Source organism: Rhipicephalus sanguineus, chromosome 9 (genome assembly GCF_013339695.2).
Source record: "Rhipicephalus sanguineus isolate Rsan-2018 chromosome 9, BIME_Rsan_1.4, whole genome shotgun sequence".
Taxonomy (NCBI): domain Eukaryota; kingdom Metazoa; phylum Arthropoda; class Arachnida; order Ixodida; family Ixodidae; genus Rhipicephalus; species Rhipicephalus sanguineus.
This window is the reverse complement of record NC_051184.2, coordinates 6,806,648-6,833,595: the sequence shown is the minus strand read 5'-3', so window position 1 is coordinate 6,833,595 and position 26,948 is coordinate 6,806,648. Positions and strand designations below refer to the sequence as shown.

Here is a 26,948-nt window from a genome sequence, read left to right as displayed (position 1 = left end):
AAAGAATGGTTATCCTGTCTTTGCGTTGCTTAGCGCCCGAGCACGCTTCGCCTTTTGGTGTGTATGTGCGGTTAGGCAGCATTTTGTAAAAGAGAGCGGCTTCGTCGAGGTTAAAAATGTCCTTGTCCGCGTACTCCTTTTGCAGCTCGGCGAGGCGTAGGTTGCGCCATGCGTCTGCAGCCTGTTCGTCGACAATGCCGCTTTCGCCGTGGATAGGCTTCGATGACACGTTATTTCGCTTCTTAAACCGCTCGAACCAGCCATTGCTGCAGCTGAAGTCCGCGTGACCCATCTGCAGTGCCAAAGCGTCTGCTTTTTCCATCATCATTTGGGTTGTCACGGGAAGATTGGCTGCTCGAACGTTTTGGAGCCACAACAGAAGTGCTGATTCGACGTCCGGGAATTTGGACGCTCGAACGCGCTTCCGTTTGCTTGAGAAGCTTTGCTCGAAGCCTTCCAAAACCTTTTGTTTGTTCTTGAGCACTGTCGAGAGGGTTGACAAAGGGATGCCGAATTCCTTGGCGATGCACGACTTGCTTCGACCTGCCTTTTCTACTTCCTTGATTAGCTCGACTTTTCTCTCCAACGTCAGAGATTTGCACTGCTTTGGGCGGGACATCGTGGTCGATATTCGGAAGCGTCCGTTGCACACACCACTCACTACTCAGCAAAACTGAACTCAAGATGCGTCGTGCGCAGATCGCGGGGAAAACAAAGAATACCAGCTCGCACATGCAAGGGTTAGGTTGCGTACTGACTGGCCCACGCTTGCACACGCCGCCCACGGCGCATAAGTCGCGCGCAGGTGCGCACATGTGATCACTCCCACGGTTGCTTGACAAGGCTGATAGGAAACGGCTGCGTCCGCGGGAATTTCAAATTCGGCCTTCACGACCGCGTTCGGCACGTATAGTAAGAGCTAAGCGTTCGCATGGAGCCCTCGTTTCCTGTTGGGAGTGGACTTTGCCTTCGGCCCTCCCGGTCAAGATTTCGAGATATCCGCTGTTCCCTCCGGAAAACGTTTCGAGATAAGAGGGGGCAAATACATAGCACCTATGGGAGGTTAATGCACGGCGAAAAAAAGTTTCGACTTAACCGAGATTTCGAGATAAGCGAGTTCGAGTTAACGAGGGTTTACTGTAAATAAAAAGTTTACTTGATCAGGTTTCATTTCAGTGATGTTCATTTTTTTACCAAACCAAAAACGCGAGAGCTGCCATGATGTCGGCTGTAACGAAGAAATATCTGGCTTGCGCGAGGCTCAAAACTGAAAAGTCAGCATGGAAAGCAAAATAAATATTGAAAGAGAAATCACAGTTGACACTAAAAATTTATCGAGTTGTGACATTAAAAATGTGGTTAAAGAGGTTGCAGAAATTTGGGTCATTCAGGGCAAAAAGAAAGTGCATTTGACTGGTTGCACCACCTAAAACGTACTGGTTTGAAATTCCACAAGGAGACAGGTATGGATTAGCTCGTTTATAGTGGGTTTGAAGCCTGGAATAATGCGTTTTTGTATCTCCAATCATTGCGCAGGCCAGATTGCCAATTTGTTAGAGCCGATCTTTATATCTACTGTTACAACGAGTATCTGATATAACAAACTAATTTGTGGTTTTAATGCAAGCTCATTATAACGAGGTTTGGCTTTGCATATAAAAAACAAAAACAAAACACCATAACACAGTGCACTGAGTGAGTCTCCATTCCTTTGCAGTTTCCCGAGCTCCTGTTCGAGGAAGAAACGGAGCAGTGTGCCGACCTGTGCCTGCTTCTCCTAAGGCATTGCAGCTCCTGCATCAGCAGTGTTCGGTCTCAGGCCTCCGCGTCACTCTACCTCCTCATGCGCCAGAACTTTGAGATCGGAAATGTTAGTAGCACCGTCTTTTTCCTGTTACCTCTACAGGCTGATGAGATTGTTTCTCTTTGGCAAAAAAAGAATGCTAATGTGTCTCTATTTGGCCTCTGTAATAAAACTGAGATAAATTAACTGGGAGACCTTTGAAGACAGGTTTTCAATAGAATGCCTTCAAACTTTCTGTCAGATTTTTAGATACAATTACAAGATTTAAGTGTTGAAATAATGTTTGGGCATCAATTTATTTCCTTACACGGGTAATAATTAGGGCAAAAGTCGGTTAACCTTTGCCATATTGATAATAGTTGACTCTACTGTATTCAATTTTGCATAACACATAAGAAAAAGGTGTTGATCACAGTACTGGCATATGTTCCAGGAACAGAAATCAATGAGTGGCAATCCTCTTGCAGCCCCAGTAATGGCTGTAACCTGTGCTGAAGTACTGTGCTCCTATATCACGATCGCTAGATTGAATGAAATGAGGGTAAGGATTTTGACAAGAACAAAGCCTGTCTAGTGACCTAGCTAAATATATCTCATTTGTTGCGATTTTCTTTATTGTTTTGACCAGTTGTCACCTTGCCCAGCAGTGCATTCCTTATCATTCAAAGTAGTGCAATGGATGCCTTCACTAATGACTATTTTATGGATTTGGACCTGGCGTATCTTGCACTGCGCAGAACTTTGCAAGAGTCAAGATGCAAGTGACAATGTCACTGAGCTCACTCGTTGGGACAAGCCAGACATTCAACGAGGAATTTCTGCGCAAGTCACTCAAGACTATCCTAGTCTATGCCGAAGAGGATGTGGAACTGCAGGAGACTACATTCCCGGAGCAGGTTTGTAGGCTGCACGAGTTCCTGGTGAATGAGCTGTTCATCGTTCCTCCGATCACCGCAAGTGTACGCTGCAACACCAGCTCAATGTTGGCATCAGTGTGCACAGATAACCTGCAGATAGCACATAAACAAGTTACTAAAAAGGCTCTTGGAGAACATAATAGTAGTGCGATAAACCCAGTGTGTCTCTAACATAAACAAAGGAGTACATAAAAGCTATGATGCTCAAAGTGTTTTCGTTGAACAAACGAACTCTTAAAAGTGGTTATGTACATTTTAAATGGACATGGAAAAATTTGAAAGTGCAAGAGACTGTTCGTACATGTAGCAGTGCAGAGACAGTTTAGTGTAGATTATGCATGTGCACAGGCATCACTTTAATAGCAGTGCGGTATGTGCCAGAACCAGTGGGTACAGACAGAACATGAAGTGGTTTGAAACACGTCTCTGTTCCGACTTTCTACCAAGAATGCTATCGCACTGAACAATATCATATCAATTCACATGCAGAGAGGTTTGTGCAGGTGTTTATAATAATGCTGGCTTAGGTATTGGCTGGAAACATTACTGATGCAGTGCAGAAAACCATGAGCCTAACGATCGTTGCATCAGGCATGAGCCTAACAATGAGTGCCTTTCACTCCCGTATGCTTCATCACTTTAGTTTAGCAGAAATATCAGTGAACACTGGCATCGTCAACTTGCTCTAAATTTTACTTTAATTTTACTTTAAAATACAGGTTCGGGACCTGGTGTTCAACCTGCACATGATACTGTCGGACACGGTGAAGATGAAGGAGTTTCAGGAGGACCCTGAAATGTTGCTCGACCTCATGTACCGCATCGCAAAGGGCTACCAGAACTCGCCCGACCTGCGCCTCACCTGGCTCGCAAACATGGCACAGAAGCACACTGAGGCATGCTGTCTTCATTTTTTTTCTGTTCTAGCTAGTCGAGAGAAAATTTTTTCGTAGAAGGGCGTTCGGTACAGCTGAACCTCACTATAAATCGTTTCTTTTTTTTCATATTTCAGGGCAGCAAGAATTTATCACAGTAAGCATTGATAACTAGGACTAGTTAGCTACATCAAGTATATGAGCATGTGGTAGTTTTAATCGACTCTGAAATACACATTTGTAATGAAAGAGTGCTACAGGCTTCCATACTAGCCTTCAAGGGACACTAAAGAGAACAAAATTTTAAGATGACACTTTGACCTCCATTTTCACTTCTGTTAATAAATATGTAATTGTGAGATTAACGTCAGGAGAGCTTTCACAGAATAAGTTATCAGTCTAAACCGATTGGTTGTTTCACTTTAGCGTCCATTTAATCTCAGAATGGCCTTTGACCTCATCTCTCAATTTCTGTCCCACAGAGATGCAACCACGCTGAAGCAGCACACTGCCTTGTCCACTCGGCAGCTCTAGTAGCTGAGTACCTGCACATGCTAGAGTACAAGCCACACCTGCCCATAGGGTGTGTTTCCTTCGAGGTGTGTGGTAGCCATTTCTTGTCCTTCATTCTTTGGTCATGTATTGCATTTTGTCAACAATTTCACTGGCATCACAACTGCAGTAGAAGAGAGACCCTTGCTGTAACACTGAGTGATTACCCTTTAACCTCCAAAAGATGTGTTGTCATAGAGGGTGTCAGTTAAATGTTTGCCTACATTGGTCCCTTAAACTGCATTAACTCTCTGTAATCAGCGAATTAGAAAAATTATACCCACCCGCCACGGTGGTCTAGTGGTTGAGGTTTGACTGCTGACCTACGGGTCGCGGGATCGAATCCCGGCCGCGGCGGCCACATTTTCGATGGAGGCGAAAATGCTAGAGGCTTGTGTACTTAGATTTAGATGCACGTTAAAGAACCCCAGGTGGTCGAAATTTCCAGAGCCCTCCACTACGGCGTCTCTCATAATCATGTGATTTTGGGACGTTAAACCCCAGCAGTTATTAGAAAAATTTTACCTGGCCCTTTTAAAGTCTGATAGGACAGATCGTTGCAACAATGCACATATTCTATCACTGCTGAAGAAAACCAGGTGCACCGACAAAAATATAGGAGAGATCTTTGAAGGCATTGTGTGATTGTTAGCAGTCAGCATTGTGGGTCTCCACTTTCCGTTTCTTTCTTCCCATTAGAATGTGTCCCAAAACATCCTGGAAGAGAGTGCGGTGTCGGATGATGTGTTGTCCCCAGACGAAGAAGGAATATGCACCGGAAAATACTTCACCGAGAACGGGCTTGTTGGTCTGCTGGAGCAGGCAGCCAACTCTTTTTCCTTGGTGAGTTGCACAGTGTTTAGAGTGAGGAGAGCAATGTACATGTGAATGGGAAGCTAAGCTAACAATGCCAACTCTGTACATGGAAACGGAGAATAAAAAAAATAACCTTGGCATGCACCAAACCATTTACAGTGCCAATGTGTGGGCCTCTCCACAGTGCCAGAGATACCTGAAGACATCTACAGCTGTGCGACTGTTGGAGTAGTGCTGATGCTTCTAGTAATTGCTAATTTTACATTTGATACATTTATAGGATGGCTGATTGGTCCGTAGCACCTCTGTTGTAGAAAATGAGTTTTATTGCAAGATTTATGCAGAACACGATGTATGTAGAGTTGGTTTTGTAGACTGGTCTACAGTTAGATCCCAGTGTATCATATCTTTCTCAGAAGCATAGATTTCTATAAATGGATTGAAGGCTACATTAATAAAAAGAAGTTACTGAGATGCCAATGCAAGTGTAAAAAAATGACGCAAAATGAGTTGCAGGCAACCCTAACTACTAGTGCTGATTTTTTTTCTCTTTTTTTTTCCTTTGTTTTAGGCTGGCATGTATGAAGCGACAAATGAGGTCTACAAGATCCTGATACCCATTGCAGAAGCACAGCGCGACTACAAGAAGCTTGCCAACATTCATAGCAAGCTACATGAAGCCTTTACCAAAGTTGACCAGCAGGCAAGTTAAAAGCATAGCTGAAAGACGTCAAAGGCATTCTCATGTCTGTCGTTGCTCAACTGCATGTATTTCAACTACTTCCACTCTAAATGTGGTGAATGTGTAACAGCGCACAATACTAATACGAATCCTACTTCAGTAATGAGCTGCATGACCTTATAGCATTCCTGTTTCACACCCGATAAAATCACTAGACAGAGGCAAATTGACATTACTGATGCCATATTGTTTTTGTAAGTATTATTGCTAAATTTTTCGTAGGGTTTGCTTCGGTTATTGTTGTAGTTCGAGGTGTATTTTTGCAGGTAACGTGAGCTTATGCTGCAATGCTCACCTCTGAAATCTAATTTACGTTATCTGATTAGATCTTTAATGACCATGTTTAAATTGTTTATAGAAGTTTTCCAGATGGTTGTAGTGTTTTGGTTGCAATAGAAGGCTCATCTGTCAAAAAACAGTCTTACAAAATATTTGGTGTGTGTGTGTGTGCATGTGGGTGTGCATGTGTGCGTGCGTGTATGTGTGTGAGAGAGAGAGAAAGCTGATACATTAAAGGTGAAAATGTGTGGTTGCCAACTGTAAAAGGTGTTGTGCTGTTTGTGTTGCTGGGTCTTTGGTGCAGCACATTGTGAAGTTGCTGGTACTACACAACTGTGATCATCCAGTGGTTATAAATGCGGAAGCTTTCACAGGCTTGACTTCATGCTTTCTTTCTGATCAGGCTGGCAAGAGAGTGTTTGGCACATACTTTCGAGTGGGATTCTATGGCCCACGGTTTGGAGATTTGGATGGAGAGGAGTTCATCTACAAGGAACCAACTCTGACCAAGCTGCCTGAAATCTCGCACAGACTTGAGGTAACCATTGCAGTGACCTTGTTGTGACCTTGGTACTGTTTTATATGCGCATTTCTTGTTTCTCAGTTGTCCTGTGATTTTTGTAGTGAAAAAAAAAAGATAACAAAGGAGCAGAAAACGAACTGCAAATGACAAACACTTGTTCTGTGGGCTTCATTTCCAGGTTGTCTTGTTTTCTTTTTTTTTTTATGTGCACTATACAAATAACAAGATTGATTAAATGTGTACAAACTTCCTTTAAATCTTTTAAAGTTTTAAATCATAATATTTCTTGGTGCTTATACACTGAAACCTCAATATAATGAACACGGATATAACGAATTATTGGTTATAACGAAGTAAATGAATAATAGTCTTGCAATGCATACAGGGTTAAGAATATACGTTTATAACGAATTTTTGGATATAACGTAGTTACTTTCGTGTAAGATGTAACTTCGTTATAATGAGGTTTGAGTGTATATTTACTGATTCTCAATCATTCTTCCCAGAACTTTTATTCGGAGCGGTTTGGCTCCGACTATGTGGAGGTCATCAAGGATTCAAACATGGTGGACGTTTCGAGGCTTCATCCAGAAAAGGTGGATACTATTCAGCTTTTTCGTTAATGATTAATAATGCTTGCCACTTTGACTTGAGCTAATGAGTTTTCAGGATGATGAGCAGTTTGCACTGTTGTATCTTTTCACTGTGTGCCTTAATTGGTCGCGATTAGCAACACTAATATTTCTAGTAAGTTGCATGTGTTACACAAGGAGCTTATATAGAAAAAGACTATGTTAAATTTATGCCCCTTTTGTGCTCTTTGCAGGCGTACATCCAGATAACCTATGTGGAGCCCTACTTTGACATGTACGAATTACGGGAACGAGTAACATACTTTGACAAAAACTACAACATCAGTAAGTGTTGCTCATACCCGTGGCACTTCCTGAAAGGCCTGGTGTTTCAATTGATGCGTTGCACCTCGTTTTTTACCTTTAGGACGTTTTGTGTACGCCACGCCCTTCACAGTTGACGGTCGAGCCCACGGTGACCTCCACGAGCAGTTCAAGCGGAAAACTATTGTAACCACAGCAAACTCTTTTCCATACGTAAAGACACGCATCCAGGTCATTGAGAGGACACAGGCAAGACTATCGCTCGTTCTTTCATGTTTAGGGTCACTGTCTCTCAGTTGAAAAAAGCTTGATACGTAAACACACACATGTGCTGCTAATGAAATGCATGCCATAATGTAGTATTGTTTATATAAAGTTCTTACTTTCTGAGGTAAGGTAAGAGTTTGTGTGTGTTGTTTGTGCACGTTTGTGCATGTGTGGCCTTATGAGTTTCTATTTCGAATAGCTTTATTGGGACTACCAGATTGCACTTGAAGTAGAATTATATCATGTTCAACGCCTTCAGGCGTATTTGTCGCTGTGTTAATGTCATGGGCTCGAAGAGAGTGATGGCAACTTGGTGAGTGAAAGGGTATAAACACGGAGTGTTGTACAAAGGTACAATATATACACTTTATCTATGCCAAAAGTGTAAAGGTTCTGGGTATGTAGTAGTTATTTTACTTATGTACTTTTCCACCAGAACATCATCTATAGTCTGTGCTGTGAGTCATATGGAGTGGAGTGTTTTGCGTGTCAAGCTTTGTGTAGCTAAAACGATTGGGACAGTTCTATACAAGCCAACAAGAAATTAACTAGCATTTGTTGATTACGAACGACCATTTTTACAATCATTGTCACTATTTGTTAGTCTAGTTGGGTGGCACGGGGATCTCCAAACTGGGCTAGCTGTACTGAAATTATCACTCTGAATGCTGCTTGGCCCCTGGTCTGTAAAGGGGATGTGAGGCTTTGTTCACAGTCATATTCACAGTCCGCAGTCACAGTCACTGTCCCTAGTGTTTTCGGGCAGTTGATGTGGTTATGGAGCCTTGTTGTTAAAAAGAAATTTAATATTTATCATGTACAGAGCCGTCCACTTCTACCCTGAACACCGCACCGTGCGGCCGGCGCTCCACGGAGCGCCTCTGCCGGGCGCTTCGGAAACTAGCGCGCAAGCGCAATGACGGCTGTAGGCGGGGCCTTCGCCGCGTCGTCTGCTGGAGCGCGGCCGTTCGACCGAATTGCGCCTTCTTTGCGGTAAAGCAAGCATCACCCTTGTTATATGCGCACGCGAATTGAGAATTTGGTGCGGTTCTCGAGAAGCGCCGAGACTGGCTTTTTTGCAAGCAATCGTACAAGTAATAAACCTCGGCCCATACATGAGCAAAACTTTCAAGCGGCGCTGGCACTGCCACAATGAGTGATTCGGCGGAACAGAAAGAATATCCCGCAGCTCACACGACTGTTTGTGATCAGCGCAAAGTTTAGCGCCGCAAAATTGGTGATGAATATATCGTGTAAGTTCTGACATAACATCTTGGAACGTTTGAAAATTTTGATTAGTTACTAACTTGTAAACAAAAGAATGTGACTTGTCCGTTAATCTTAGAAAACTGATATTATAGCATTTATGTGTTACCAATAGCGCTGCTTTCATGTGCTACCGAATTTAACTCGCCAATATTCCACCCTATTCACTGCCTACCGGCAGCCGTGTTTCTTCGTGCTATTGATGCATAGAAATTAAGAAACGTTCTAATCAAGTTTTCAGCAGAACTCGTACGAGGCATTCAGTGCACCAAACAAGCGCCGATGACAAATTTTTACTGCTGTGAGCAGGTGCAGAATAAAGCTTCATTCCTTTTTTGTCTCTGGGCGACACAAGGCCCGCTTATTGCTTTATACCTTTCTTGACTCGAAACGCTAGCCCACTGCTCATGTGACCCTTCAATTCGTAGCGCCGTCAAACTTTCTTTTTTTTTTTATCGCCGCATAATAAAGGGGCTGCATATGTTCGGTAGTACTTAATTGCAGTATTGCCTCCCGATTAAAGGACCACGCCGAAAGTACCGGAAGGCGAAAGACGACGCATCGTAGATTTATGCCTTAGAGGATATTCTCAACGTGCAATACCTGCGATGACGAACCGTCATCTTGCAACTGTCAACCGGATCATTCAAGCGTACAGGAATGAAGGACGCAGGAATGAGAACCGCACCAACTTCCCAATTTGCGTGCGCATATCACAAGAGTGATGCTTGCTTCACCGCAAAGCAGGCGCAATTCGGTCGAGCAGCCGCGCTCCAGCAGACGACGCGGCGAAGGCCCCGCCTACAGCTGTCATTGCGCTTGCGCGCTAGTTTCCGAAGCGCCCGGCAGAGGCGCTCCGCGGAGCGCCGGCCGCACGGCGCGGTGTTCAGGGTAGAAGTGGACGGCTCTGTACATATGAAATTGTCAGGCAAAGTATACTTTAGCCTGCTAAAAGCAGATAGCAATTCATTTTTTCGTTATATGAAGTAGTTTTTGGGAAAGTTAATATATTACGAAAAATCAACTTGCCCAACTTTTCTGCAATTTATCATTGAATATCCGAGAAAAATTTATATGGGCACATCCTTGAACATCAGAGATCACAACTAGACCACCATTGTAATTTTAGTAGGGATGGGCGAATATTCGGGTGTTTCGAATATTCGAATATTACAGTATTCGAATTCGCTTCGATACGAATTTATATTATTCGAAATTTCGAAGTATTCGAAATGAACGAATATATGTATGTTTGACCGCACATAACCCCCAGTAAAGGTGGTTTCGCTGCAGCGTCAGGTTGCTGTGCCGTGAAACCACCTTTACAGGAGAAATCTGCACTGCCGCGAAGCCACACTTCAAAGTTAAGTGTACATTTTCTTTTAGTTTAATTCGTGTTATATGGGCTTATATGCGCTAAGTATAGTAATTTTTAAATTGTAACATATTGTACCACTTATAACTTGCACCCTACTGCTATTCAAATCTTGATACTATTCAAGGTTGCTTCCACTTCATTTCAAACCAAAAAAGTGACATTCACTCATACCTAGTTCCAATTCTTAAAAATATTGTGCAAGGGTCATGACAAAAACACTCATTTTTCGTAATAATATGCGCTGTATACTATTCGAACTATTCGATTAGAAATTATTCGACCAAATCACTATTCGCTTCGGATTCGCTTCGAACCTCAAATTTGCTATTCGCCCATCCCTAAATTTTAGCTCTATTTGTATAAACCTTATTGCCACGTGTATTGTGGAGGTTGGGAACCCCACAATTTTTGCCAGTTGTGTATCGCCAAATAGTTATTGTGTGTGCAGGTACCCATAAGCTTTCAATTTCAACAATAATAATCGAAATCTGACTATTATTTCAAAAAGTAATGTGAGCAACAGCCCAGCACATAGGAAAAAAGTGCCTCTTTTTTTTTGGGGGGGGGGGGGGGGGGGGGGGCATTTGCAAGTGAAAATTGTCATGAAGCTGACTTTAGAGCGCAATAACAGAAATGAGTACTCTTCAGAATGATTCGTTATTCCAGCAGTAAATTCTCTTAAAAGTCTACATTGCAAAAAAAAAAAAAAAACGAAGTCTTCAGAAAGTTTGCTTTTTGGTGATATCTTGGTCCAGAAGACCGTTGCCTCCCCCTTATAATGATGACGGCTGTGTTGATGTGCAGATTGTTCTTCGGCCGATCGAAGTGGCCATCGAGGACATTCAGAAAAAGACAGCCGAGTTGTCGCGAGCGACGCTACAAGAGCCAGCCGATCCCAAGATCCTGCAGATGGTGCTGCAGGGTTGCATGGGAACCACCGTTAACCAGGGACCTCTCGAGGTGGCACTTGTTTTCCTCGCCGATCTAGTCGACCCTGCTCGCGTCCCTACACCATCGCAACACAAGCTGAGGCTCTGTTTCCGTGATTTCAGCCGCAAGTGAGTTGCCTTTGCTGGGCGAGTTGGTGAATACTTGACGACATCTTCATTTTAGTGCTACAAAAGACAAACACATGAGAGACGACAAAACCTGTCCTTTTGTCTCTCGTGTCTTTGTCTTTTTAGCACTAAAATGAAGATGTCGTCACCTTTTCCTTTCTCCTTGCATTACTGTTAGAGTTTGCTGATCAGCCGAGCTGGCGTTTAGGAAGATAGAGCCTTGTGTACTGTGTGATGTCAGTGCACGTTAAAAAACACCAGATAATGTAAGGGTCCATTCGATTCCCCCTGCACTACTGAACTGGTTCATGATGGTGCAATCTGGGTGCCTTCGTCACGCAGGGAACATTTCAGCTAGTGCAGCAGCAACGAGATGCTGAAACAAATACAAGAGTGCAGATGTCGTGCAGGCACTCTTCGGTTGGTTGTCTCACGGGTTGTGGAAGTTATGATCTGTTAAAGTCAATGCCACTTACGTTGCATGGCATTTGCAACTACCGGAAAATGTTCACTAACGTACTTGTTGGGTGCCGTTAAAATAGGCACGAATGCAGGCGGCTTTGTCATCTGCTGCCATTCCAGCCATCTTGTGCTGCACAGACTCGGCACTACCTTACAAGCAAGTGCAGGGAATTCGTGAATCAGCCTCGCACGACGGCTGCACTTTTTCAGAATGAATACTGCGGTGTTGACACCGCCATGTTGACTCCGTGAAACGAATGCCACAGTGCAGTGCCACCGTGAACTGGTTGACAAAGTGCAGGAGAAAGGAATGGGCCTTAAATTTCCAGAGCCATAATGTGCCTCATAATAATGTCGTGGTTTTGGCATGCAAAACCCTAGATATTATTACTATTATTACCTTTGTACTAGTGGTGCTGCCTAATGTGAGTATATAATGAGTCAGTTATTAGGTCTACCACAACTTGTCTGAGAAATAGCATACTATACAGGATCTGGAGGGATTATGTGTGTTCTTAACTTTCAGATGCTTTGAGGCACTACGAAAAAACAGAACCCTGATTGGACCTGACCAGCGAGACTACCAGAAGGAACTGGAGCGCAACTACAACCGTTTCAGTGAACGATTACAGCCCATGATACGTAACAACAGCGTTTCTCCATTTTGGTATGTAATAGTATTCATTCTTTAGACATCACTTTCCTTTATTTTAAGAGTTCGGCCTTAGTGCAATTAGTATGCGTGTGGCACGTAGTATATGCTAAACACTGCAGCTTTATTCTTCTGCATTTGGGTAATGAGTGCTGGCTTGACATATTTTTCTTGTCTTTTTTGTTCATATAGAATGAAGCTCCAAGCATTCTAAACCTTAGAGAAAGTATTAGAAAGCACCAGAGTGCAGTAAATAATTGACAATAATATAGTACTAATTTCTATATACCAGTTTCGATTTGGTAACTGATAGATAGATCGGTCATGGGGTCTTGACACAGTTGCTGGTGTTCTTTTGTGATTTTCATAGCTACCGTTAGCAAACACAACTCAAGCAACTATGTGCCTTTCTGTAGCTTATTTATGAGTAACATCATTTGATACACAATGTCAGCCCCTTTTGGTCTGTGTCATGATATCGTAAAAATATCCACGACAGAAGGTCCAGCATTTCGAGACATTAGTGCAGAATTAAGACACGTTTTCTAGCATTCACAACTGCGAAGTGTGATCATTTTGTGTGCAATAACAGTGTGGTGAGGTTTCTACATCAGAAATGTGTTAATTACTTTAATTGCAGTAATAAGAATGTTTGTGTTTACCTTGCACTGATGTTTCATTTCTGCTAATTATACCAGCTCTTTTCAATTGGTACAGCTACTTTCTTACTTTTTTTCTCTTTGATGTGCCTGCAGTTAAATGTATTCCTCTGTATTTCATGTGCCAAAGCATAGCTTTATTGCCACTCATCTACCGTTTTTCATGATATTTGTGTCTGCATAATTTGGCACTGACTCGCAAATTCTTTCTGTCAGTGCTTGTGAATGTAACACTGCTGCATAAAAAATTGGCACGCTTGCTGTGTACATAGTTCTGTAAGCGTGAAATTTCATTATAAACAGAATAATTTCTTGCTGTTTCAGGGCAAAAGGAAACTTGATGCGTCAACCGTTGCAAGAGCCCTGAAGCGCCACGGGGTGATGCTGTTGCAAACAAGTAACGCATGGGAGCAGTACAAGCCTAGCTTTTATTTTTATTCCTTGCAAGCATTTAGCCAAAGCCATTGAGGAAACAAAAGCGCTGCATTACTTAAATAGCCCAAGGTAAGGGTTATTTTTCATAGTAACTTCGTGTGCAGAACGTGAGCTCTTGTCACATGTCTACTTTGTAGAGCACGTTCAGTTGTACAGTGAAGTGTGTGCCTTGTGAAATGTCGTATGATTTGTGCATGCAAGCAGTAGTCTGATTATTGCAATTGGGCAGTATTTCCTGTGATCTCTGACACAACCAAATGATGTCCTATGGTGTGCAGATAGTATTTTAATTTCAATGAAAAAGTTACTTGTGTTGTGGTCCTCTCGTTTGCATTGCAAGTAGGCAGTCACGATGAAATGCCGAATTTTATGCCGGCAAGGTTATTTTATTGCTCATCTTTAGTTTGTAGCAGTGACTGTCCTTTACTGTTTGTGTTTCACATCGTTTAGCTTTGTGACCACTAACTAGGTGGACTACTTAAGGGAATCAAGTGCGAAAAGTGAAAAGCACTGCCGTAGTTAGTTTTGCATTGCTTCAGGGACACTAGTTCATTTACAACACCTCTGCAGTATGCATTGACTGCAGGTACTCTGCTTTGTGTTCTATCTCATGGTGCTTAGAACCGGTGCTAAAGTGAAGGCCAAGACATTTACAAATTACGTTGTCTTACTTTGTCCATCTTGACCCAAAGCAGTGGCATTTCAGCTTTGATTAAGCTTAGAAGCTCAGTACTCTGTAATGTGCTTTAACCCCTTCGGGCATGAATTATGATGGACTGTCTGAAAATGTTTCATATTCACGCAACATAATTCCAAGGCACTCTATATTACATCCCAAGAAAGAAAATGAGGTAATACGTTGTTCTGCGTAATTTTCAGTAATTAATGGTAATTAGCAATAATTGAATATCTAATTATTCTGCAATCAGTCAGGCTAGAAAAGAATAAAATATTAGGCTCAAAATGCAATCCCAATTCGTTTTTAGTTGTATTTGTTTCGAGAAAATAAAAACAATACTCTTGACGTTGCTCCTGGAACGCGGCACGTCGAACGATCGTCGAACATGGTAGTGTCTCCAGCAAAGTGGAATTCTGTGGCAATACGCAGCACAATGAACTTAAATGAGTGCTAATTGTTCACTCAGGAAGCATGTACAAATGTGCACATTGCGTTTCAAGCCACTTGAAGAAACTCGCGGTGGCCGTCACGCCTCTGTAGTTGATGTGTACAAGTGTAAACACCGCCGCTGAAGGGGTTAAAGATGCCGCACTTAGTCCTGCTTTGGCTTACATTTAAGTTTAGTATTTATGAAAACAATGTGTTCATGTTTTACTGGCTTCGGCTTTAATTTTTTATTGAGACTCATTGTACATATGTATACACTCCTTTCTTGAAAGTGTTCGTTCCGCTGTGTTCGTGAATTTTGTGGCAAAGTAATAAAAAAAAGAAAGAAAACATCTGTTTTAATGCCCTCTACACATGAAAGGAATAAACACCAGGCAAGAGGCCTGTTAAAGCCACTACAGAGCCTTGTGCCAAGTGACATTTATGCCTTTAGAGGTCTGCACATCTCACACTGAAGGCATTTGCCATTTTAGACTGCCGATACCATCGGTAATTGAAACCAGTAGTCATTGCACATCTTGGTTTTGGTGGTCATTGAGGAGATGGTGTCAAAAGTTTGTGGGCCATGGTGTCTGAATAAGCATTGAATTTACAACCAGTTTGTGGCCATAGACACTAAGAACCGTAAGGGGTTTTGAGGTTCCGTGGCCCATTAACTTTTGGTGTTGAGGGAAGAGTAAGATTAACTACACTGTAAAGTCAGTTACTTTTACTATAACAAAATTTATCTGTGTTTGCAGCACCTGCAAACTGTGGTCCATAGCTGAACAGCTACCTAATTGTTAGTAGACTACTGCTTAGGCCTGTGAGACCCATGCAATTTATAGCACGATGCTGTACACAGTAGATGTGCTGTTACAGTAGACTATCAGTAAATGTAAATATCTTAGAACGGAATTGCTGCTTAAATGGAACAACTGTCTGAAATATGATTGTTTTCGTACATGAATTCGGCACCCCTGTTCATTTATCAGCAATGGAATTCCTGTTAAACGGAACATACAGTAAAACCTCGTTAATTCAAAGTCTCTGGGACTGTGGAAAATCTTTCATTTAAATGGGTTTTTGAATTAATGAAATGGAGGGAATTTTGAATTACTGCAAGTAATCGGAGGTGGTCGTTTGCTGTGCTGGCTAGTTTGCGACTCCAAGGGTTAAGTTTTCCAGCAATACCTGGTCCTAGTTTTGTCGCAAACCCTGGGAAATGGTGGGCCTAGCTGCTGCTGGTCCAAAAAAAAAAAAGACGGTCTCGTGGTCAACTAAAATGCTCATCTGCGTAAAAGAAGACAGGCTTCATTGCAACACAGCGGTGACACGCGGGCAGCATGTCACCTCCTCGCAGCATCAGTGCATCATGATGTGACCATCCGCCCATTCTTTCTGGTAAAATAAAGAATTTAATAATGGCCAGTGTGACGAAATTCGCGACATGTTCTGGCTGGAAAACATGATCACCTAAGTTTTACAAACTGAGTTTTCAAAGTAGGCGTTGCAGGCAATAACTCCGGCAGCAGTGCAAGTGTGCAAATTTGCGAAGCAGCCACCAATGGCAAGTTCGCATACACCGTGAATTCCGTCAGACCGTTCTTTATAAGTTTCTTCATTTTCCCAGAAAGAATGGGTAAATCATGACGTGCTGACGTTGCGAGAAGCATGTGACATGCTGCCTATGTGTCAACGCTTTATTGCAGTGAAGCACGTATTCTTTTTCGCAGGCACACATTTTAGCTAGCTACGAGACTGTTTTTTTTTTTTTTTTTTGTGTGTGTGTGTGTGTGTGCGTGTGTGTGTGTGTGTGTGTGTGTGTGTGTGTGTGTGTGTGTGTGTGTGTTTTGCTGGCAACAGCAAGGCTAAGGTGCTTCACCTGTCACTCACAAGTATTGCTACATTGCATTGCCTTGTGACTCTTAAGGGCAGTCGTTGCCGCGGATTCGTGGTAAAATTGGGACCGGGAATTAGAACATGGCACCCAAAGTTTTAATAATTAACTGGGCTGCTGCTGACCACCGCTTCAATTTATCCACTCAAATTTACATTGCAAAATACGGGACCGCAGAAATTCTTTGAATTAAGCAGGATTTCGAAATAACCAAGTTCGTATTAATGAGGTTTTACTGTGCTTTCCTGGTCCCTTCAGGTTCTGTTTAATGAGAGTCTAATGTGTTTGTAATAGTTTAGGTGATGAGAGATCCACACATTCTTGTTGCTTCTTTGTGTAGGAGCCTTTTTGACGTAATGTGGTAAAGCTTATAGAGTGTTGGTGGCTCTAATGTTTCAAAGAACAGTTTGTATCGATGACTAAGCATGGAAAAAAAAAAGCCTCGAAGGTACCTCAGCAAATAACCACGTTGAAAGCAGGCTATAGCTGCCATTAGACACACCATATATTGTGTACTGCGGCATTTGGTGTCTAGGTGTGTGTACAATTACACATGATCTGTTAGTATATCATACCCAAATGAATGAATGAGTAGAATATTTTCTTTCATTTGACTTGATACCCAGGTCCACAGGAATATGCGAGTTTGATGTAATGTGTAACTGAGCAGTGGACTTCAAGCAAGTAGCAAGGCAGACCTGTGCAATGCACTATTTTATGGTTTAGTAACCAGTGGCGTAAATCCCAGGGGTGTCAGGGGGGTCCTGACCCCCCTTGTGTCCAGACTTGGCGGGGACACCCCTTGCAAATGTCCCTCCTTAAGGTTTATCTTTCATACACCACGTATTTGAATTGCTTGACAGTGATGTATAGTGCGTTCAACTTTCTTTGATGCCCGTTTATGTTTTTGCGGATACTTGTATTTAGTACCCCTCAGCTGTGTGAGACTATTGAACTTGCAACAATAGACTCAATAGAACAATCCAATTACGAGAGCTGGGAACCCATGCTTGTCACTTATTTTTATTTCATAAAATTATCTTAATTTTTATATAAATCAAAACGACACCTATATTTATAAAAACAGAATGGCTGCCATGGCAAGATGTGTGTCCCCCTTTGTGATTTTTCTGGATTTATGCCACTGTTAGTAAATTTAGTGGAAACATGGTGCTCATGGATAAGTATTGGTATATTTGTGATCTACAAGTGCAGCTTGAACGAGCAGCTATGCACAAGCTTTGCGGCACGGAGGCCCCGCAGCAACGCAGATGCACTTTTTCAAATGTTGCATTTTTAGGCACGGATTATGCATGCATAATTACGGAAACTGAGAACTGAACTGTAGATTGTAGGATACGTACTGAAGAGGGACAAAACTAGATAAAGCCACGAAATGTGATGTTAATAAGCAGAATTTTTTTTTTTCATTGTTCAAACTACGACTCTAGAGTGGGACAGAATGTGCGTATGTGTTCTGGGAAGCAATGGTCCCCAGCCCTAGGCCCAACCCACGAGAGCAGAAATGGGTATTTATTAGGTATTTAGCACAGAAGTTACACAAAGCACACAGAGACGTGAAAGCCACAGCTAGCCTGTGCCTTTTGCAGGAAAGTGACGAATGGACAGGGGTGCTTGATGTTACACTGCTGTGACTGTGGGTGTGGGTGTACCGTATTTCGACAAACTGTAGTTGTGTTCAGAGACAAATCGTCAAGTGCGAGATTTTTGAGGCTGCAGCAATGAATAGTGATCACTGCAAGTCCATCAGCTCGTCGTCTTTTTCGTTTTCTACCATAGAAATCAGTTTTCTTAGTGGCAGCTGGTAACGAGTGCTTAGAACACATGTATCAAGCACATGTGTCAGTACAATTGAGTATTTACATTTTCTTTTGTCTATTTTTCTGTGTATATGGGATAGCATGTAATGCCCTTCGTGTCTACTTTTATGTAGATTCTGTGCTAAAATGTTAATAAGTATGCATTACTAACTAGCCTGAATTAACATTTTGCTCAGAAACAGAGGCGACAAGCTGGCCAAAATGCATTAGAAGGTCACCATAGCCACCATATTTGGGGCATGGCCCATCTATGGATGTCTTTTGAAGCTCTAAAAGGAACATCATGCAGCAGAGGCAGCTGCCGCCGTTACTGCACTGGAATTGCATGTAGTGTACATCCAGCACCATGCAAGAGTGTGCCATCCATTTCTGATAATTCTTTAAGACCAGTGTGTACATGTTCTACATTTATGTTTGTTGCACTTGTTTCTAAAAAGAATTGTCTTGCGGCAACATACAGCAAATAACATCACCATCTGTTCAACTGCTGGAGAAGGCAATGATTGCACGTTGATGACTGGTGTTGTGTATGCCGACCGGTCGTTGGCATGGAAAAAAACAAACAAAAGAGATACAAACTTTGGTATCAAGATGCATTGCCACTGTTCTATTTGGCGCATTGGTACCATTTTATTCTGGTGCACTGGAGGTGTAAATGAGTGACTGCAGATCTTGTAGTCCTCAAGCACAGTATTTTCTGCCCATGCATAATTTTCTACACGTAAGCTGTGCAGCTTCTCCGAAGGTTGTACACCGGCACTACGAATACATACAAAAGCGACAGACTGAATTAGCTGGCGCTCTCGTGCTAACTTTGGGAGACTGCAATGCCACATCGTCGTTAAGAAGCTGACGATCAGTCAGTCATGCTGCCTTCCTACCTTTTGACGTATGCAGAATTTCATCTGGCGCTCCTGAACGGGAGCAACGTCGAACATGGCAATGTATTTTATTAAGTGACAGCACTAAGACGATGCGTAACAAATAAGTTATAACGTGCAGGCGAAACAAACGTCCCTGGCGAGGCTTTGCAAACGGCAGCGGCGAACGAACGTCTTCTGGAGGAGGCCACTTGGTGGCGGGCTGCACAGCAGCCCAGCGCATGCACTGTTTCCTAAAATACCGCAGCTGGTATTACCTGCGAGAAAGGCATGAAAGTTGCATGAATATGTTATTTAGAGTGGGTGTCTCTTTGTAAAGTTTCACTAATCTGCATAAACATTAATCAACGAATGATAATACAACAGACTCTCGATAAACGGAACCTGAAGGGACCACGAAAATATGTTCCATTTAGCTGTTCTGTTTACTGAGACATGAACAGAAGTGCACAAATCAAGTACGAAACCAGTCATGTTGGCGTTTGTTCCATTTAAGCAGCAATTCCGTTTAATAAGAGATTTTCGTTTAACAAATGTCTGCAGTAATTGCATAAATTTCGAAATATTACTGAGGTGTGCACAACAGACCGACCCTGTCTCTAATCAACTGCGACCTTGCGTGATGAGGTGCGTTTCATCATCTAACCGAAGAGTGACGCAAGCTCTCTTGTCAACCAATCAGTGCGCTCTTAAGCAGTAGTGTATTGTGCCAACAAACCCAATGCTCAGCCTTAGAAACAAAGTCCAGACAGATTCTCATACATAGGCAAAGAAAACTGTTGCTTTAAAAGGCATCTGTAGTAGGTATGTGGAGGCTAAAGCCACATGTTTTTTTAACACGAAGGTGTTTTATGCTGGGGTCCATCAAGACTTTCATGGCGTATTTCCATCACGGAAATACATCAGCAAAATGAATGCTATCAGATGGCAAAGAAAAAAAACTATAAGAAAAAGGTTCATTGACAGGAATCAAACCCATGACCTCTCGGTCCACGACGATGGCTGGCGGGCATTTAGTGCCCTGAGCTACTGCCAAACATATAACAGAAGCTACATGAACGCGCCTTTTGTCTTTCACACTTTCCTCTCACAGTGCTCTTGCATGGATGCATGGATGCTATGAGCATCCCCTTTATAACAGGGCGGTGACATGTGTGCCACCAGGCTCGAAAAAAAAAAAAAAAAACACTGTTGCTACGATCGTCCCACTGGGCGCGTTTCCAATAGAAGTGTATTTTTATCAATGCTTTCACACACCGCGAGGTGATGGCTTTAGCCCAAGCCTCGCTTATAGCATCCATCCATATCGAAAAATAGCTCTCCGATGCTCGCCTGGCTGTTGCACCGCGTTCCCCGCTTGCCCAGTGAAAATTAACAGCCAGGCTAGACGAAGACACGACACGCGTTGCGTTTCTCTTCGCATTTCACGACGGTTTGAAGCAGTGCACATTGAGTATCAGTGTTTATTATGTGCTTGTTGATGCCACCTTTGCGCGGGATTCACCATATGCGGTGGCCACGTATATGTTCAGAACTTCAGCTGCTGTAAAGGTTAAACCATGATCATGGGCGTTAGTCGTCGGTACGGAGATGCGCCACTAGTCATCAACATAGTTGCATCCACATCAAGCGGTGGTGTATCTGCCAAACAACAGTAGACATTGTACAAGCTCTCATATATCAATGCAGTAAACAATCAACTATTTCTGTGACGACACGTTTAACTTTCGTGTTATACCGATTCCTATGACAGAGGGATCAGTCATCATTTTTGGTGCTGCCTGCTCCTTTTGTCTGACATTCATCTCACACATGCCTTAACTGGTTCTCTTAGAAATTCTGTAGCTTCGTTAGCACCAACATATACAATAACAATGTAATTAAAACGTGGGGCGGCTGCTGGGGGTGCTGTTGTTACTTGGGACTTCTGTTTGCTTGCCCTGAGCAGGGCAGTGCCCAGGCTGCACTGTCCTGCTTGAAGCCTGAAGAACAGCTCAAGCTGATCGACAGAGCTCGCAAGATGGCAAAGGCCACAGGGGCCCTGGACTGAGGGCTGCACCTTCGCCGGGAGAATTTCTTTGCACCAATAAAGTTTTTCATTCATTCATTCATTCATGCTGTGTTCTACATGTGATGAAAGGATACTGTTTGACTCAAAACTCCAGTACATATATTCATAGTAAAACGTCTATAAACTTTTGTACATTCGTTTAGTACATGTTACAAAGAGTGCACGAGTAGGAACTGGAATGACCACAAGGAAGCATAGACTGGTAGACACCCAGTAGCTTAGAGATCAGTATTCTACCGAAGCATGACTGCGTGACATAGTGCAACAAAAGGTGCAACCATTTGGTATGGCAAAATGACAACGCCGCACAAACGACCTTGTCCACACCTGTACAACAAAAGACGCCTTGCGGATGTCACGAGAAGCCGGGTAGTAGCCGTGACAGCGAAGCAGCGGTCGCTTGAGGCAGTGATACGGCTTTTTCTGCCGGCGGGGGTGCGCACTTCCTGAGACGTGTTGGATGGGGAGGTGGGCAGCGGCCGTCGGGGACTAGCGAGAACAAAGATGACGGCACCAGTGGCTCCACGCACACCACGAGGCGGCTCTGCAGGGTGCCGCGTATGCAGGCGCCCCACGGTTCTGTGTGCCACCTGCAGAAGGTACGAATTGTGCAGTTACTTTCGTACACGTTAATTTGATCTGACAATTCTGAGTGTTTAGAGGTTTCAGTTACAACTAAATGAATCCTACAGACACTTGGCCACAAAAAACATAGGGGACATTACTTGTCTTTAGCTGTACTGTATATCACTTGTCTTTAACTGTAGTGTAGTAATTATGATGTCAATTGGAATAAATTAAAGGGGACAAAAAAAATCATCCTTTCTGTCAGTGGGATCCGAACCCACAACCTTTGATGAGGTTTCAGTAGTCTCATCACAGTGTCCAAGAAATTTGGCTTTCTACACAGACGATAGGATGGCACACCTTATTTTCTTCGCAACCTCATATTGATTTCTCAGTGTTGCTCACAAGCTGCAACAATGCTTGAGTGTGCACTTTTTCAACTGATTTTTAGTTCTGTATGCTAACTGTTAAACTCTCGTGCATTATGATAAAAAGGTTCCTCTTAGAAAACATGTGAAATGCAGCGAACAGGAGAAAAAAATGTGGCACGTAATTATTTCTTGTATCCAGAATTTTTACACGTGTGTGGTCACATTGGCTGTTGCTTGTGTATTCAGTTCACTGGCTCAATCCCCAGCCGCCACGGCCACATTTTGTATAGGGCAGAATGCAAAAGTGCACATGTATTGACATTTTGATGAAGGTTATCAAAATGTGGAGCACTCCACTCCCACATCTTGTGCAGTCCAGGTGTTGCCTTTAGACGTTGAACTCCATCAGTAAATTACGTTGATTCAATATCTTGCGAGTAATTGGTGTAAGTATTACTAGATTTCTCACGTGAGCTTTGTTTTGAGCTATGTCTCATGAACAATTGTCTGCTATAAGTGAAGGTAAACCGCATTTATGTACAAAATCTGAGTGCTTTGAGCTACACGAAACATTGAAGACAGCCAAATGTGAATTATGACAGGGAAAGGCAAGCTCCGTTAACTAACCTTCCAGTGCAGGGCTCAGTGTTGCAAGCGAGGGGGCCCGTCTTGAGCGTGGGTCTCTGACCCTGATCGCAACTGCCATTCGGGTACTTCCTCGACGCACCGCACTGGACAGTCACGTTGTGTGTGCCTGTTTGAAAGAGACGTGCACCATGCGGCTAAAATATGAGGAATTCCGACTCGGGCATGCGTCATCTTATATAGATGGCTTGCATTGATGTCGCTGAACCCACCGTGTTGGAGAACCAGCATGGAGGACGCAATGTTTGCGATGTCAGATTAATATTATGAAAACATCACATGCAGGTTCTTTCGTTATTCATGCACAGAGGCATTCCCGCCATGTCATCACATTGAAGCAGATTAACCGCAACTTGTCATCTAGGCCACCATCGTGGAATGCTGTTACGTTCAGGAGCTGCGTCCATGACATCACGTGCAAGCTATCTATACATATTCTTACAAATGCAGGGTATGCTCCCCTGAATTACTCTTGCGCAAGATCATCTCATGTTTATCACATACCTCGTGCGCATATAACAAATGTAAGAACATAGGCGAAGCGGTTGGAGGGGATCTGAACAATCTCAACACCCCCTCTCACCTGACTACGTTTATGTTCGCATAATATTTGCTATATTTGAAAGTCAAATTGCATTGACTGACAGCACTTTTTAAAATTATTCTCGAGGATGTTATGTAGAGATGAATGGAAATCAAATAATGAAGGTGTGTTAAGACACAGTTTACAGCTAACCTTGGAACAGTAAACCATGAAGCTTGCTAATCAACAAAGACAAATATCAAAACATCAACTGCAACGTGACAGAACGCTTAAAGAGCAGACTAACAAGCCACAAGCAACACTGAGGAGAAGTAAGCTGCCTGTGTTAAGCGTGCGTACCTCCACCACAGGGCAGCGAGCAGTCGGACATGTGAACATTCCACGAATGCGAAACCTCCGAGGTTTGATTCATGTCAGGGAGCGTTAGCACCGCCTGGTGCTCGGCTGCCCACCGAACGTCGCCTTCCTCAACGGCTGCATTCGTCGTCTCGTTGCGGAACGTAGGGACGTGACGCTTTATTCTCCGGCGTCGGCGCTTCCTTTGCAAGGCACGGGGTGTCACACTTTCTGCACAGATAGCGAGACACTATGAATATTGTTACACAGAGACTACAACACTAGAACATTACATAAAACAAGAGCATGTGATAGTTCATCATTTGCCATTCCCATGTTTTACTGTTTTGTCGTCTTGGAATCTGAGTGTTGTCCCAAAAGCTCACCTTCATCGAGAGGAGTTCCTTCACTTGTGAATTTCTGAAATAATGAGAGATAGAGAAGAAAGATCAGGGCATGTTATGCTGGTTATACTAACCTTATGGTCGTGGTTACAGCTAGAATAGTGGCTTTGCATATGGGCGCGTTCATATTGTGGAACTGCATATACCTGGCATCGTCCAGAAACGCAGAAGGCCCTTCCTCGTCCGCCGCTGCAATCGGTGCCGAATGGGAAGCGTCCTTCGTCAAACACGTCCATCTGGTAGTGAGTGTCCTTCCACACGCGGTCCTGGCATGCCACCACGCACGATACGTGCGGATTTCCTGCAAGCACACGTTCGAGTGTGCGCCATTTTAGAGTGGATGCCACCGCAGTTCACTTGCTTTCTTTGGGGGACTGCAGGTGTCTCCGATAGAGAAGCCCACTTATTGTGCAGCTTCCTTTTGATTATTCTGGTACCGATCCTACGTGTTCCACATTTCTTTAATTGCTTTATGCTTATGTAATATGTATCTCACCCGTTTGCAGCGGGAGCTGCCTTCCTCGTCCGCTGAGTAGGCTGGAGTATTTGCGCCGGTATTTCTCGCACACCTTGGTTGCGTACTGGTCTGGTGTCACCATTCCCCGACACTGCAAGGGAAAAGGTTAGGCTTGTGTGAATAGTAAATGTTAGGTTCGAAGCGAATAGTGATCTCGTCGAATAATTTCGAATCGAATTCGAATAGTATATATCACATATTATAAAGAAAAATGAGCATATTTGTCATGACCCGACGAATCTGCACAATATTTTTTTAAATTGAAACAAGGCATGGCATGTGCAAATGTTCGAAGGCAAGTGGAAACAACTTTGAATAGTAGCAGGATTTGACTTTCGGTAGAATGCATGTGATAACCTGTAAAATATGTTACATTTTAAAATTTGCTTTACTTAGAGCATATAAGCCGGCATAACGAGCTAAATAATGATAAATCGATGTGAGGGTAATTTCCCCTTGCTAAGTGTATTCATGGTATAGCACCCCTGCACTGCAGTGAAACCACCTTTACAGGGTGTTACATGCGGTTTATATATGTCTATTCGTTCATCTTGAATCGAAATTTGGAACAATTTAAATTGGTGTCGAAGCAAATACGAATACTGTAATATTCGTTCAACTATTCGAACTGCTTGAATAATCGCACAAGCCTAGAAAAGGTGTTTGGTTCTGCAACATCTGAACTGGACTGTTATCTTTGATCAAACATGTCGCAAGTGGAGTCCAGATATGATTTGACATCTTGAGCATTTTGGGTACCCATTATCGGTATGTCGCCTTGCATGATGTGAAGGGTACTTTTGGGGCGCCTTCAGCCATGTCATTTATTTCAAAACTTTCTTTTGAGACTGTTTCCAGCCCACAGTCTGTCTGAAACTGTGGTACCTACAAAGCGTCATTGTGTTGTCTTGAAGGTGTGCACATACTACTTGTGGCACGAGTATAAAGAACACGTAATCTCTGGCCACTGAACTCACCTTCCGTGTGGAATCGCAGAGCTTGTACGTTTCCTTCTTCCCGGTGCACCGCGATCTGAAACAGGACATCGAAAACAGTGTCAAGGTGGCATCGGTTCACCGACTGCCATGTTGACCAGTGACTGTGCAGCGTGTCCGATAATTATTGCTCACCTACTGTGTAAACATTTCGCCGTTCGCATTTTCTGTGTGAGTGTGCCTCGCTGTGCGTTTATGTTCATTAATCGTTTATGGATTTACAGGAGTGTTACCACATCGAAGGTGATCTATTTTTGCTATGCATATATGTATTACCTGGCCTAGTCGCTAGTTCCATTTCAGCACGCAGTCTTTAGTAATACCGTCTCGGTGGTACAGTGCTTACGGCGCTTGGCCGCTGACCCGAAGGTTGCGGGTTCGATCCCGGCCGTGGTGGTCGCGTTTCGATGGAGGCGAAATACTAGAGAGTACTGTGCGATGTCGGTGCACAGTAAAGAACAACAGATGGTCGAAATTTCCGGAGCCCTCCACTACGGCGTGCCTCATAATCATATTGATTTTAGCACGTAAAACTCCAGATATTATTATTAGTCTTTACTAATTACCGCGGTATTGTCCATTTTTGTTCGTCTTCCCAATGCGTTTGCGGATATTTTCGTCTTTGCGTCGCTGTTTACGCTAATATTACGGTCAGACTAAGCAGGGTTCCTGTCAAACTGTGCTTGCGTGGCAGGCTTTACTTGAGCCCCCTTCAATCACGAAATACTGTGGGGTTATTAACGTCATTATTATTTTATTGACTCTGCCGGGCCGACTTATCAGCCCTACCGAGAGACCTGACATTATCTTAAAGGAGCACTGACACAAAATTTCGAAGGCGAGATAACCCGTGTGATGGATTTATGTGGACACACACGCATCATCTACGAAATATCAACGGATAATATTAAAGTTCGCGTCGCCCCACTTGACGCGAAACGCGCCTTCGGTATCCTAGTAAACAACCAACGGCCACCTGCGTCACGAGTTTGTGTTGGCTGCCACGATTGTTGCGGGCGCTCTCTCCCACTGACTCCTAGCAGACCTTTTCAACGGAAAGAAGGGGAGACTTGCACGGGAGTACAAAGGCTGATGTCCTCGCCTCGGCAGTGCATCTTGGGGGAGTCACGCATATTTACAACGCCTCAGAGGGCATTGTAGCAGCACCAGGAAGCCTTCGTTGAAAAGAG

The 26,948-nt window shown here is 43.3% G+C and overlaps 2 protein-coding genes across 2 annotated transcripts in view; one reads left to right on the top strand and one right to left on the bottom strand.

Moving 5' to 3' along the window:
* The window catches only part of LOC119404524 (dedicator of cytokinesis protein 7), a 58,571-nt gene extending 45,045 nt beyond the window's left edge, over positions 1–13,526 (top strand). The window contains exons 30-42 of the mRNA XM_037671055.2: positions 1,718–1,870; positions 2,542–2,700; positions 3,441–3,617; positions 4,079–4,195; positions 4,848–4,991; positions 5,536–5,667; positions 6,389–6,523; positions 7,015–7,104; positions 7,335–7,425; positions 7,508–7,653; positions 11,120–11,373; positions 12,362–12,502; positions 13,471–13,526. Coding sequence (XP_037526983.1) covers positions 1,718–1,870; positions 2,542–2,700; positions 3,441–3,617; positions 4,079–4,195; positions 4,848–4,991; positions 5,536–5,667; positions 6,389–6,523; positions 7,015–7,104; positions 7,335–7,425; positions 7,508–7,653; positions 11,120–11,373; positions 12,362–12,502; positions 13,471–13,513 — 1,782 coding nt within the window. The 3' untranslated portion in view covers positions 13,514–13,526. The remainder of the gene's footprint in view (positions 1–1,717; positions 1,871–2,541; positions 2,701–3,440; positions 3,618–4,078; positions 4,196–4,847; positions 4,992–5,535; positions 5,668–6,388; positions 6,524–7,014; positions 7,105–7,334; positions 7,426–7,507; positions 7,654–11,119; positions 11,374–12,361; positions 12,503–13,470) is intronic.
* A 5,805-nt stretch (positions 13,527–19,331) lies between these two features.
* LOC119404523 (A disintegrin and metalloproteinase with thrombospondin motifs 16) overlaps positions 19,332–26,948 on the bottom strand; it is a 129,744-nt gene continuing 122,127 nt past the window's right edge. The window contains exons 18-25 of the mRNA XM_037671054.2: positions 25,741–25,795; positions 24,743–24,854; positions 24,393–24,547; positions 24,229–24,262; positions 23,846–24,073; positions 22,945–23,071; positions 21,707–21,969; positions 19,332–19,565 (exon numbers count right to left, since the gene is read on the bottom strand). Coding sequence (XP_037526982.1) covers positions 21,735–21,969; positions 22,945–23,071; positions 23,846–24,073; positions 24,229–24,262; positions 24,393–24,547; positions 24,743–24,854; positions 25,741–25,795 — 946 coding nt within the window. The 3' untranslated portion in view covers positions 19,332–19,565; positions 21,707–21,734. The remainder of the gene's footprint in view (positions 19,566–21,706; positions 21,970–22,944; positions 23,072–23,845; positions 24,074–24,228; positions 24,263–24,392; positions 24,548–24,742; positions 24,855–25,740; positions 25,796–26,948) is intronic.